Genomic DNA, 14,603 nt, shown 5'->3' with positions numbered 1-14,603 from the left:
CCTGCTGTTCACTGACTCACTCGCAGAAATACGTTTAGGTCGCTATTTACAACAATTCTGTCATTTATCTTTCGCGGGAAATTAAAAGATTTTTCCACGATTTTATGCTGTTTTGTGAGTGAAGGAAAGTATATGCAACCGGTTAATTTTTGGCACAATGATAACCTAATTTCTTAAATTTATTGCCACCAAGTTTTGGGCAGATCTGATAGCACTACGATATGCGATCGCTGTTTTGTATAGGTACAAAGGCAAGTCGTCATGTTAGCTTTTTCATCGTACACATAGAATTAATGACACTTGCAAGCGGCTATAAAACATATTAATAAGCTGATTGTCAGCGCACAGACAAACCATAAAGTTAGTGTATAGTACATATTATTGATCAATAAAATATACATAGTGATATAGAAGTCTTACAAAAGCGTGTGCAGGTGGCAGCATGAGGCTGCAATAATGTCTTCGCTTTGGCACACATCGAGTAACCATTTGTGTCACCTAAGACATCCTGTTGGTGATAGATTTTCATCAACTCAATAAATATAAAGAGAAGGATTGTTCCATTTTCATTTGAGTCATTTTGCTTATCGATAATTGAGTTCAAGTAAATTCCTTTATGGTGACAGTGAAGACTCGATTCAATTCAATTATTACTAGTAGGATGCTCCGAGTCATTAAAATTCTAAATTAAGTAAAAGATACAAGAGAATCGATTCTTTTCAATTCATTAGTGAAGGGAGACTTGCTCAAGCAAGCGTGTTAACTCGACTACCCAGCTCTGCTAGATGTGACAATAATATTTGCATAGTTTAAAAATTGGAATTTTTAAAAATCAAATTTTCCATGAAATATCGCTCTTTGCTCAGCTTTCCATAGAAACATTAGCTACAACATCACAGTCGCTATCTGAATAATCAGATTCATGGCTACCTTTACTACTAAATGATTAATCAAGGGTCCATTGGGATAAGATATTTGCAACATCTTATGCACAAAGTCGAGACTGGATTTCTTCGCAATGGACATCCATCTTGATATTACAAGTAGGGGAGTAAACCAATTGGTATTTTTCATATTTCCAGTTTTGAATTTACTGTAATTTTTTTAATGACACATCAAGTGGTGTCCGGCGTTTCATTCTGTACAAACTAAACAGTGCTGCTTGTCACTAACGTTATGCGCTGTGGCTGAAGAGCTGAAATAAAAAACACGTAACTGCGATTATATGTTTTTAATCGTTCACCCCGTACATGGACAAACGAGGAAGGCAGCAAGGAGAGGTAGCCAGATAATGACAAACAAACAAAAACTGCTCTAAGAGGAGCATATGATTTTTTCCACAGTGTTTATCACTCTTCAAGGGTACAAAAATTGGAGCAAAAGTCAACATAGGTTTCTCTCTGTGTTGTTTAAGGTCATCCAAAGACTAACATAAGTTTTCGATAGTCTGTGTTGAAGAGTGTTAGCTACACAACAGATACATAACCATTAAATCTTTAACGGTCTGTACTATTACTTTATCTTTTTTATTTTACTCGACTCATTTCTTTAGTAATTTATCAATTACTCATGGACGCGTGTTGTTACACGTAAATAAATTTTTTAACAGTTCTGACTGCTTTGTGCTATCACAACTACTTTTTTCCAATCTTTCAATCAATCAATCTTTCTGAGGCAAATATCTCTCATGAGAAAAAAAATAAATAAAATAAAACATTAAAAAAATTGAATTTCAAAAAAGAAATATAAAACCGAAAAAACAAACAGAGCCTGAGTTGCCAAATGTTATAAATGAAAAATCATTTTATCAAGAGAGAAAGCATTTCAAAGATTCATCTTGAAACTTAAAATCTCCAAACACTAAATGTTTAAAGTGATGTGAAATTTATACCAACAAATAAACACTCACATCTCTTAGTAGCTCTTGAGCTTTAATGTAATCTCCTATCTCGTTACTGCAATGTGCTGCCAACAGCTTCCAAAGACCATGCGGCCCTTTCTGTGTGAAGATGAAATAATTGAAGAAACGAACTGCTGAGTTATACTTTTTTGTGTAGTATGAGAGGTAGGCACAAAGTTCAGCTCGTTTTTGTGGAATATCTTTGCAGTCAAGGAAGTCGCTTGTTTGTGGTGTGGTTTGACTGATGATCTCCCACAGCATGTCGTCGCTGTCACTGTCAAGTGGCTGATCTATAGATTTACTGACTGCCTTTTTAGCCGATTCGTACTGTCCAGTAAAATAAAGTACTTTAGCTAGCAACCAATGATTTTCAAGAGAAACTGTTATTCTTTTTGGTAGCAAAGATAGGTCAGTGAGAGTCGTTACTTGAGGCATTGCAGAGCAAACAAATTGTTTGATTTGTACAAGTAAGTAGCCCATTAGTACAAACAAGTGTGCGAGAACAGTGTAAACTCTATCTTGCCTTCCTTCATGGTACTTGTCTATTTGCACATCATTTGTCTGAGAGTTTGACTTGAGATAAGCAGAGGTTCGTAAGTAAATGGCAGTTGCTAGAAGAATATTTAGGTACTTTTGATTCTCTGTTGACAATATTTTCATCTGATGCATTTCTGTCCATATCTCCCATGACTGTTTAGAGTGTAATCCTAAACACATCTTCATGTTATTTGCTAGTAGAGTTGGGTAACGGAAAATATTCTCATTTACTCTGACATTTAGATTATTTGGAGGTTGAAACCTAATGAAGTCGGGCGCAAATGAAAACTTTTCAATATCCGTTCAAAATGAATTGAGACGTTTTTGCTGAACAACTTTCTTTCCATTCAGCACAGAATTTTCATAATGTTCTCTTGCTGCAATAAACTGATCATAGAGTTGGCTACTATCAAATGTCTTTCCATTAGAGAGAATGACTACTGTAGAAGAGAACATGTCTGATTTGTCTCCTGGAAATCCATCAAATTTAGCCTCAGCTTCTTGTCGATAGAGATCCATCAAGCTGTCAACTGTAAGGATCATATTGTGACCTCCTTCTCTGCCATTACCCGTCGGAATATTTCCAGAAGTTTTAGTTATTCCGTCTATTCTGTAGCCAGTTGTGAATTGCTTCATACGATTATCAAGATGCTCATTGTCTGGGAGTTCCTCAATATCAAATCCTTTGAGTGGACTCTCTCCCAGATTCCCTATCCTGAAGTAAGTGTCAACAGCTAATTTTTCAAAGTAGTCTGACTCTTTTTCCACGATGAGAGCATATTCTAAATCAGAGTAGGGAGTTGCTTCTCCTTTGGCAATTGATCCTAGCCCTATCAGGGCAAATTGGCATGGTGGGTATTTCCCTCCTTGTTTTAGCATAGTAACACTATCTTGGAGAATTTGTCTCGACACTTTGATAAGTCCATCAGTACAAGTTTTACTTGCTTGAAATAGTTTTTGACAGAATTCTTCAGCATTTGTTAAACTTTTTTCACTGAATAACTCATCATTGTCTAAAGCCTCAACTAAGGTGTCTAAATTAGCAAAGTTCTCTCTAGTTTCTTCTCTGTAGTTGGTCAGAAGTAGTTTGTGTTCATTGATTAACTGTTGATGCTGATCATAGCTGAGAGGATGGTTTCCTTTGTACCAGTTTTTTTCTATTTCATATACAAGTCTACGTCTTTCTGGAGTTAAGTCTTGAGCAAGGCAGAAGTTAGCTAGCCCGTGAGCCTAAAGAGATTGTAAATAATTAATAGCAAAATAATAAGAATTCTGTATTTCATAGCCTTAGGTAGGACTCAATCTGACTTATGTTTTCAACAATGGTACTTTAATCCATGTCAACGCTGCAACATGAAATTTCAAGTACATTTCAATCGTACTTATGTTTTCAGAAAAATTGTTTCAACCACTATCAATACTGTGCCATCACCTCACAATTGCTGCTATGACATTTTACTGTCATGCGAGAAAACATAATAAAAAAAGTTATGGTAAATTTCAAAACGGACAATTAAAGACTTGATAATATCACATGTCATAGCATTCATCTATAGATTCAGTTGAACAATTTAATGAACTTCCAGGGTGTTTTAGAGAACGTATATTTTTAGCAATGGGCAGTTATAACGGAGTGTTTATAATTTCCCTGTTTTAAACCACAGCTACAACAAAGAGAATCAATAAACTTTCTACAATATTATAAGAATTTGACACAGTAATGATATTTTCAAGTCTAATAAATAACGTTATATTTATTCACCTAGTAAATTGTTAGATGCTAGTAATCTGTAGAGTCAACGACACAATATACAATAAAATTCCACACTAGCCCCATTTATTACATGTTATATTTGTACTACGATTGGCTTCGCTAAAAGTTGAAAAATCTTCATTTTTCCATCTTAATCGGACAAAATACAAGTTGGCTATGTTTTAAGTTGCGATCCATACGAAGTTTTATATTTTGTTATAACCTCCATTTAAAAAGTAATTGTTTGAATTACCTTTAAACTAGTATATCACGTTTAGGAGTAAGATTGAATATTTTGTAAAATCACAACTTTTCAAGCTTCATGTTATTAAAGTTAGCGGTATAAATAAATAACCTCTGCTCGCGAATAACAGTTAAATGATGTTGTAGTCGTCAAATGTATGACTCACCATCTTAGTATGCTTAGTCTCGTATACATTTTACATTTCACTCTAGTTGATCTGAAATAATGTAAACTTACCTGTAGATAGTGTCTCCAATTGCCAGACTGCTCTGCCTTCTCTTTGTAAGTTCTAGCTAACCATTCTATGTAAAATAACACATCCATTAGGTACTCAGTCTTTTCTTCTTTCTCTACAATAATCAGAGAATAGAGATGTACACAAAAACACAGTTTTTGTTGTCTAGTGATGAAAACATTGATTTGTATTGCTAGGGATTATGTCTGTGTAAGTAGGTCCATTTAGAGTTGGAGCAGTTGACAGTAACAGCAGCAGCGCTGTGTTTCAATATGGCAAGAATTGTGTTCCAATATAACGTGGTGCAGAATTATGTTTCATTACAACAATGTATATAGTTGGGTTCCAATATGAAAAGGTATCTGATTGTGTTTCAATGTAACATGTTGCAGGATTATGTGTAAAAAAATTTGCCGGCCTTCACTTGGCACTATCTAGACTAATACATAGAGAGAAGAGAGCGCGTGTAATTCCGTTCAGCTTTTTATTAGCGATGGAAGTTTCACTAGCCGAGGAGCGTAAGGCTATTTGCTCTGCTCAACTAAGTGAGCATGCTCCTTTATATGTAATAATATCAGCCGTTCCAGCTTATGGCAGACGGTAAGAACACCGGCAAACAAGGTGAATAAACACAATCGCTAATGCGTTGGCATGGTTATAATACAGTGATAAACGGAGACATAATAGTGATATAGCATACGAACAAATTAATAACAATATAATAAAAAAATCAACACAGCATGCACGATATATATATATATATATATATAAATATCTACACGAATTATAAAGTCATGGCCCGGCATCCACTACACACTCCCCTCCATTAGAGGCATTATCTAATTAAACAACATGGGTGAAGCAACCAGCCGGGCCAACATCCCAAGCTGCTTAACATGGTGTTCAAGGTGGCTAATTTTTTGATTAAGCAAATGTTTGTCGTAAGCAGCTGGCATATTCTGGTTCTGGTAGTAACTGTGGGCTGCCTTTTGAAACTGTCTGTTCTGCGGCTAGGTCTTCTTATCCTCTGGTTGTCTGATAGACCCAATCACCGTTCTTCTTGGTTCTTCTGCTGCAGTGATGGGATATTTCACTGCTCGAGGAGACATTGTTAGGTGTCCGGAGTCTAGGTCCGTAAATAATTCAGCCAGGCTTTTTAGAAGGGAAGGGACCATTTCCTCTCTACCTTCGTTTTGGCAATCTGCAGCCGGTGGTTCGAGGTTCGAACCCTTGCACAAGTTTTTGTGCAAGTTTCCGTGCAAGTTTTCATTTTCGGTATTGGCCTGTGGAGTTGCCTTTTCCATCTCGTCGAGCTTATCAGCTGAACTCGTTTGGGAAGGGAAATCTATCAATTATTTACCCACTTGTGAGCAGTTCCTGCATGAGGGCCGAGCCCTCTTGGCCCCCTTCATATTTGGCACTCTTCGAGGCTAAAGCGTTGCTAGAGCACGGCCAGCGCTTCCTGGGCAAGCATGATAGGGTTTCAACCTGGACTTGTGCTAAGTCGAGATTTGGCCTTGCTTTTTCACTACATAGCTGTAGTTGGGCCAGGCGGTTATGACTTGGTAAGGGCCTACAAACTTACCTTGTAGCTTAGTGTTTGCCTCCTTCGCCGCCGCCTGGGAGCGAAGGGGAAGGGGGCCACACCAACCCTCAGGCGCGAAGAGTAATGGCTCAGGCCGACAGTCATGAGTAGCAGCAAAATGGCTGATGAGATAAACACTAGGATGTTTTTCAAACCCTTTTGGACAAGTTAGGGCAAATGTGTGATATGAATAGGATCTGATATTCAAAATTTAATGCTCTGTATATCAGGCCATCATTCTATCTTCTCTGTTACACGAAGTGGAGAGCTGGCCATTATACAAGCTAACTGATCACAAATTTAACGTCTTTATGATGAGACATCTGCATCTGATTCTAAATGTGAAGTTTTGGGATTTCATCCAGAATGAGGATATTTTAGCTCATACCAACCTATCTAACATGTATAAAGTTCTCATCTAAAAGAATCTAAGATTGACTGGCCATGTTCACATAATGGAGGACGCCAGACTACCCTATTAGAGCCTTTATTCACAACTCAGAGAATGGCTTCATGGTATTGGCAGGCAGCGATTGAAATTCAACGGCATTATAAAACACAATCTAAATGACAAGAAGATACTCATTTAAAGTTGGCAATCTCTGAGCAGAAATCGAGGTTAATGGAGAAGTGTGGTTCATTAGAATTTGTCTTTTGGTAATACAATAGGCATCTACAAGTCTGAAAGCCGTTGTCTCCTACTAACACTTGACGCAAACTTAAATTCTCTACAAATAATTGCTTCAATAACATAATTTATATATTATCTATGTAAGGAGTGCAAGACAGTGCCTCTGACTATACTGCGAAGGTTTGTGCCTCACAGTCTAATTTCAGGTCCGATAGACCTTTCTGAGAGAGACCTGATGAGAATGTTATGAAGTAGGCTATTGCTTAAACGATGTAAGTACTAGACACCTGTGGATAGATGACATCTCCATTATGCTTGTAATGTAATATAAAGTGTCAACAGATGAAGTAGCGAATATTACAGTAGAAATTATTCAGGGAGACGGAGACTTCATGCTAAACCAGTAAGTGCATAAAGATTGTGTTTAAGACCGCTTGTATGTAGGATGAAGTAAGAGAGAGGTGCATAGAGGTAGGTTAGATTGCTTTTAAGACAACATCTACTATCTAACAAATACCACCTGTGCACCCTCATTTGTTTCTTCATCTGTACTGCTTATGCTCTATATTCAGATGGTATTTGATTGAGTTGGTAACAATGCTTATTTTACTGTTAAATGATTTATTGGCTTATTAGTGTAATAATTAGATTGAAATAAGTATTGTAAGCAACATGGATGGATGCTTACTGCTAAGAATGAATGGGAGTTTAGTGTAAGAAAATAAATTCTGCAGCAGTCCATCTGGCTGCCTGCCTGCCTATTTAATAGTATTACAAGCACTGTTACCAACTCAATCAAATACTATCTGACTATAGAGCATAAGCGCTATACAGATGAAGAAACAAATGAGGGTGCACAGGTGGTATTTGTTAGATAGTAGATGTTGTCTTAAAAACAATCTAACCTACCTCTATGCACCTCTCTCTTACTTCATCCTACATACAAGCGGTCTTAAACACAATCTCTATGCACTCACTGGTTTAGCATGAAGTCTCCATCTCCTTGAGTAATTTCTACTGTAATGTTAGCTACTTCATCTATTGACACTTTATATTACATTACAAACATCAGGTGGGTGTCATCTACCCACAGGTGTCTAGTACTTACATCGTTTAAGCAATAGTCTACTTCATAACATTCTCATCAGAGAGAAAGGTCTATCGGACCTGAAATTAGTCTGTGAGGCACAAACCTTCACAGTATAGTCAGAGGCACTGTCTTGCACTCCTTACGTAGATAATATATACATTATGTTATTGAAACAATTATTTGTATAGAATTTAAGTTTGCGTCAAGTGTTAGTAGGAGACAACGGCTTTTAGGCTTGTGAACCAGCAAATTAAACACCAGGCATTCAGATGAAAGCCTGGCGTTTAATTTGAAAATTTGGCCCATATATTTGGCTTTCATCTTATGAAAGCCAAATAGATGAGCAAGAATGCAAGACCTAAGCCGAGGCATACAAATCAGAACAATAAGCTATGCACAAGCACAATCTGAGATGTAGAGAATAGAAACTATGTTGGTACTAATGAAGACACAATAGATCTATTATCCGTAAAGAGCTAATGGAATGGTTCACAAGCTAATGAAACTTACACCGCACCTAAAGTGAAGTAAAAACATTAGTTTTATTTGAGCGCCCAGACTTCAGTGAACTCCCACTTAAAATTCTGTCTGTTTCACTGACTCAACCAAACATAAGGCAAACTATACCCTACATATATTATATTACAATATTTTCATTCAAAATTTGTGTGGATTTTTAGCTGACACTTTTTTATTCTCCGTATCAATTTAAAATTAATTATAATTAGTTGAATAGCCATATTATAGATAAATATATAGATAAGTAGTCAATACTTCCTCTGCTATTGATATTATGTACATGTAAGTCTGAGCAGTAAAGTAAAAGTATTAGTTCCTGAATATAAGTCACTGCGACTATGACAACCTCTATAACAGAGTGCTGTAGATAAGCGTATGGTACTTTCAAACCAGATAAAATATGTTATAATATCTGGTATTCCCAGTATTTCATGATACTTCTATGAAGGTCACCTCAAACTCATTTTAAAGACATCAATATATAAAGTATCAAAAAGAGCAAACAACCTGGAAGGATGGATGTTAGGTTATTAGCACAAAATCCAGATCAAATATATTAATTAGTGGTACACTGAAGAAACCCAGGGAAACAATCAACCAAAACATCCTACCTTTGTACCGAAGCAAACACTTGCGCATGACTAGAGCAGAAACACCAGCTGTCTTTTTATCGACAAAAGAAAAACTGTCTTTTATGGAGTTTACCTTCACCTTCATAGAACAACGTGGTACAGCAAAATTAGAAACCTTTAATACTTACCAGGCAGTCTTTAACCTTAGTCACTTGTATAGAAGGATGGTGGAACTTTGGGTGAGATCAGCAAATGGCATATCAACTTTAGTCAAGTTTGTAGATGAGAGCAAACGTCACTCATAAATGATCTTTTTAAGATATTATATACCGTATAACTTCTCATTCAGTGTAGAAGTGCTAGAACTCCAAGCTGTAACACTCGTAGCTAATGTAATGGCTTCGCGGACACAATCTATCTCTAACACAAAAGTTTTTTTGTTAATATCAATGCAGCCATGCAGTCTCATCACAGCATGGCCTGTTGGCAACCAATCATTTAACAGATAATAATGTGAACCTGAGCGTATAAACATCAGTTTCATATTAAAATAATAGTTTAGTTCTATTCACTTCCTTGAGTGGTATATCTAAGTTTAGCCTACAATCAGTTACTTTATTATCAACTATATGGATGTCTAGCATTACACAAGTAATAAAAAGGTTTTTGTACAGAAAATCACTTTTAATAAACATATACAACATTTACCATTTTAAATGAAAGAGTTTTTTTTTCTGTGTGCGATATAAGTTTAGTTCGGTTATCCTACATATACATGTAAATATGTTCATAAACATATATATATATCTATATTCTATATATACATAAATATAAAGTTGTACATATATAATTTTAAATATGTATATATATAAATATATATATACTAGAAATTCCACTGTCATACAGCCCATGACCAAAGAGATGGCCAGAGATACTGGCAAAAAAATAAAGGGTACTGATGGTTGAGAAATGCAATATTAGCAATCAAATGGCTCTGCAGTGCAATAGGATAACTGCAATGGTAGCTGTAATGTACTGGGTGTGGGTGTTATTATATACAACAATAAGCAATAATGAATGGAAAAGATGTTTATATTTTCCCCCTGCAGTAGGAGAAATGCAATATTGGCCAATATTAGAAGTAAAATGCACTGATATTCTTAGAATAATCAATTTTATTAATATAGTAATAATAGAAAAACAATACACAATTTTGATTACATTTCAAAACGTAATAGGTAGCAATATCGAGAAGTGGTATTTATTTAGGTTTTTAGAAAATTTATTTAAAAAGTGTTTGGTCATGACAAACAACAACAATGAAAGGAAAGTATTACACGTTTATATCTCTCCCTTGCAATAGGAGAAATGCAATGTTGGCCAATATTATAAGTAAAATGCACTGATATTATTAAAATAACCAATATTGTTAATATAGTAATACAGCAATAATAGAAAACCTATGAGCGTTCATGCGTCTCGAAGATTTCTGCAAACTGCAGCAAAATAAAAGCTGTTATTAAAGTGTTATAAAGCTGTAGGCCTAATTTACTGTAATGTATGTAATTCAACAACAATAAAGAAATATGTTTATTATAACTCTGAAATGCAAAATTAGAAGTAAAATGGCAAGCTACTGTGTACTATACACAGTTTGAAAGTTGGTTGCGTTGAATGTGGAATGGTTTTGATAAGCGATCTTTAACAGAAAGCGAATAAGAGTATTCACGCGTATAAAACTGTAGCAAAATAAAAAATGTTCTTGTCATGAAGGGGCGTTGTAGTTCGGCCCTAGCTTGTACATAAGTTGTAAAGAATTTCGGTTAACGTTTCAAATAATGAAACCTTCAGTGATTGGACAAAAAACACAGGCTGATAAACTGTGTACCACAATTTCGTACCTGTAAATCGGTCTACGCCTCAAACGGTCTACGTTTATTACAGAAACCTTCGAATAAATTCGATTACAAGTGAATAATGCCATAGACTGATGAAATGAGCACAGTTTTATCGTGAAATGCGCACTGCTAAATAGTTCTACAATCGGTCGCACGGCTTTATTGGCGTTTCAATTTTCGGTCTTAACTTTTATTAAACCGAGCTTTTCAAGCTTTTTGTGGCAATTTACATTCAAATTAATCTGTCTATTTGTGTATAATCCGATCAGATGGGTAAGTTTTAAGATATTATCGTTGGTTTACAAAGACTTGGTAACATATTTAAATAGGTTTAAATGTGTTTTGTATTGTTATTATACTTTAACGACTTTAAATTCCGATGCTTAAATTTTTTGATGAAATTTCTTGACGAGGGTTCGTCTCATTGTTGATGAATAATTTTCATAAGTTGTGTGCGCATGCATTTATCATAAAACTCCCACACTTCCGCTCCGCTCCGGTGGTCGTGGGATAAATTTATATATATAAATATATATAAAAATATATATTTCCATATAAATATTCCAATCAATATATCCCTATGTAGATATCCCAATACGTGCATATACCTATATAGATATCCCAATATATATCCCTATATAAGTAACCTTATATATATATATATATATCTCTATATATAAATAGCACTTTGGTGAAGTCTGGGCATATCTTTTTCTTCTATAAGTTCAAGTGCACTCGCTGAGGTCTGCATATTTTAACCAATCGCCATTAAATATTTGGCAGGTGTAATAAGTATGTCCAAATTCATTCCATATTTTGGGAAGGCAGCCATGTGACGAAGTGGTTAGTGTGGCTTGTCTGCAAGACTGGTGTTTCCGTATAACTGGAAATATACACTCAGAGATACATCTCTGAGAGACATCCGTGTCACTGTAGCTGAGCCATTGAGTAACAAACAAACACTTATATACGATATACTAATATAATAATATATAACAAACACTTATATTCATATATTTTGATAGCGAGCCATTGCATGAGTCATAAGCCTTTAGAGGTACACTTGCTGGAATCTGTAGGCTGGCTGTAAGACAAAAAGCTAGAAAACAGTAACTTTGGTAAAACTACTTTAATCTTCTGAGTAGATAAATCAAAAAGGTTTTGCTGTGAACTATGCACCAAGCTAACATTGGTGAGTGAGCATTGTTGCATTTATACCGCAGTCGGTTCAATAATGATAAATTGTCCGACACAAAAGTGAACTAAGCTAATATATATACATTGAGACATACTATTGCTGAGGAACTGCCACCAACCTTTTACTGCTCTCCAATAGACCAACCGCTTGACTGAGTAGAGAGGTATAGATATATACATGTATTTTAAATAAATAAATACAGTAGGCACTCCTACAGCATAAATAATTCGTTCCGGAAACGTTAGGGATATAGGGATATCGTTACGCTATAGGGATTTTACGTTATAAGAATAGTAAGATACATGGAATATACATAATCCGTTCCAAGATCTTTCCAAACTCAAGCCTCTGGCTAAACAAAAAGGAAAAACTTCACTTAACTCTTTCAATATGTGTACCGTAACTGCAGTATTATTGGTTTGCACCGACAGCTTTTCTCCTATTTCTGATCAATCTCCCTGTTTTATAGACCATGATTGCGGTAATTTTTACAATAAGTTGATTGGAACTGCATACCTCCGATGATCGTTTACAACGGTTTGCTTATTTTTTGAGCAGCAAATTATATCTGCAAAGTGAAACTTATAACAAATATTTTATACATCTACAATAAAGCAAAACAAAGAATATGTTTACTATGAAGAGCGGTGCTAACTGTTTGTCTATCTGTACCCAAGGGTCAAGGTTAGAATAAAACAGAACTGTCGATGATACTCCAACTCATCACATCCCGATTGGTAGATCGACACTGTAACCCCTGCACCAATGTGTGAGGTTACAGTGTCGCCTTTGTGTTCATGAACAATTGCGCAGCTATCCTGTTCTCTTTTCTGCTGACACATCTGACGCTCTATAATGACGAACTAGAATATTGCAAAAGTTACATATATAATAAATGTAGTTATAACACTTTATGTGAGTCATTTTTTGGAAAAGCCGTGGCGAGATTGAGTAACATTCGAATTGAATTTGAGAACTCACCAGATTATAGACACTACATTATATGGAACTTTTTACGTAGTACGAGGCAAAAATTTTACATAATTTCTATACGTTATCTAGAATTTACGTTATAGGAAGTATGCCTATAAAGATACAGCCAATGTTTGTGCATACAGTGATCTGCAAATCTTCCACGTTCTGACCGACTATCAATAGTCCTGCCTCTATTATATTGCTGGAGGGTTAGGCTCCGCTTTCATCTCTAGGATGGCCTTCTTCTGGCGATCTTTTGATTGGTCTTCCAGGTGCCAGTTCAGTGGCCAGCCAGTCTGTTCTCCACTGTCTGGCATCAAGCTGGTCATACTTCTAGCTGGCCCAATCTCTGCTAGTCTTGGTCTGGTCCAAGTCTCTTTGGCTGACCCTCTATCTGTTGGTTGGCCGGCTAGCTGTGTAGGACATACTCAGCTATAGATCCGGTCATCCACAACCAAGTGAATGAGCATTACTACATTTATAGTGCAATTGGGTCTATAATGATAATAATCACAAATTGATGTTTAATAGATACAATGTATGGAGTTTGAATCAGCTAGTAAACTATAACTTTAGTATTTAATCATAGTACAAGTATTAGAGTAGACAACAATTAGTCCTTAGTGACATGCTCAAAGCTCTGACATGTTAATGCTTCCATCCATTGTAGAACACACTCCAAACTATTAGTAGATTATGTTGGGTATTTACAACTCCACCATGTTTAGTTAATAATATGTGATGTAATACAAATGCGTATTCTATAGAAATGGAAGCTTCAAGACGGTCTTCTCTACTCAAATACGGCAAGACTAACAGTAGAACAGTAAACAGTAAGGAGATACTGTGAATAGTGGTATGGAGCTGACCTGTTCTCAATAGTAGCCTAATACTTCTCAGTAGTAACCTATTGTCAAGAGGGATTTATTAACACATAAATAACCCATGTAAATGTCTTTATGAACCTGGGTTAACCTAGACAACTAGTCTGTTATACAGCCTGTTTATGATGAAGGTGGGAGGCCAGCCTACTTCGTGGTCAGAAGATATGAATTTGTATTCTATAGAGATGGATAGAGCTGTTTAGACATTAGTTTTGTCCGCCTTGTATTCAGCTAGCACTGGCCTGCTAAATATCAATAGGTTCATTTAGCTTGTGTTTACTAGGAGATTACTCAAACAATATTCTCCTTTATTCAAACAAAAGACTCCTTTATGAACTGATATGTATCTACCCATCGTATCTGATAACCGAGCCCTGGTATCAGATACCTGAACCCTGGTATCAGATACCTGATATTTGAACCATCTACTAGCTAGCCTCAGACAAAATTGATACAATGAAGGCCACCAAGGAATGCATAGGCTTTATTGAACTGTACAACTAAGTTAAAACAGCATTGTAAATCATTACTGATGCTACAAATCACAAGTTGATCATGCATTCAGAAAAGTTACTAGCAGGC

General features: G+C 35.8%; 1 protein-coding gene across 1 annotated transcript in view; it reads right to left on the bottom strand.

Moving 5' to 3' along the window:
- LOC137394329 (uncharacterized) overlaps positions 1–2,623 on the bottom strand; it is a 48,011-nt gene extending 45,388 nt beyond the window's left edge. The window contains exon 1 of the mRNA XM_068081047.1: positions 1,910–2,623. Within this exon, the coding sequence (XP_067937148.1) occupies positions 1,910–2,623 (714 nt within the window). The remainder of the gene's footprint in view (positions 1–1,909) is intronic.
- Positions 2,624–14,603: the final 11,980 nt, after the last annotated feature.

The sequence above is a fragment of the Watersipora subatra genome, chromosome 4, assembly GCF_963576615.1.
Source record: "Watersipora subatra chromosome 4, tzWatSuba1.1, whole genome shotgun sequence".
NCBI classification, from domain to species: Eukaryota; Metazoa; Bryozoa; class Gymnolaemata; order Cheilostomatida; family Watersiporidae; genus Watersipora; species Watersipora subatra.
Note: the sequence above shows the minus strand (reverse complement) of the source record. Positions and strands in the feature narration are given on the sequence as shown.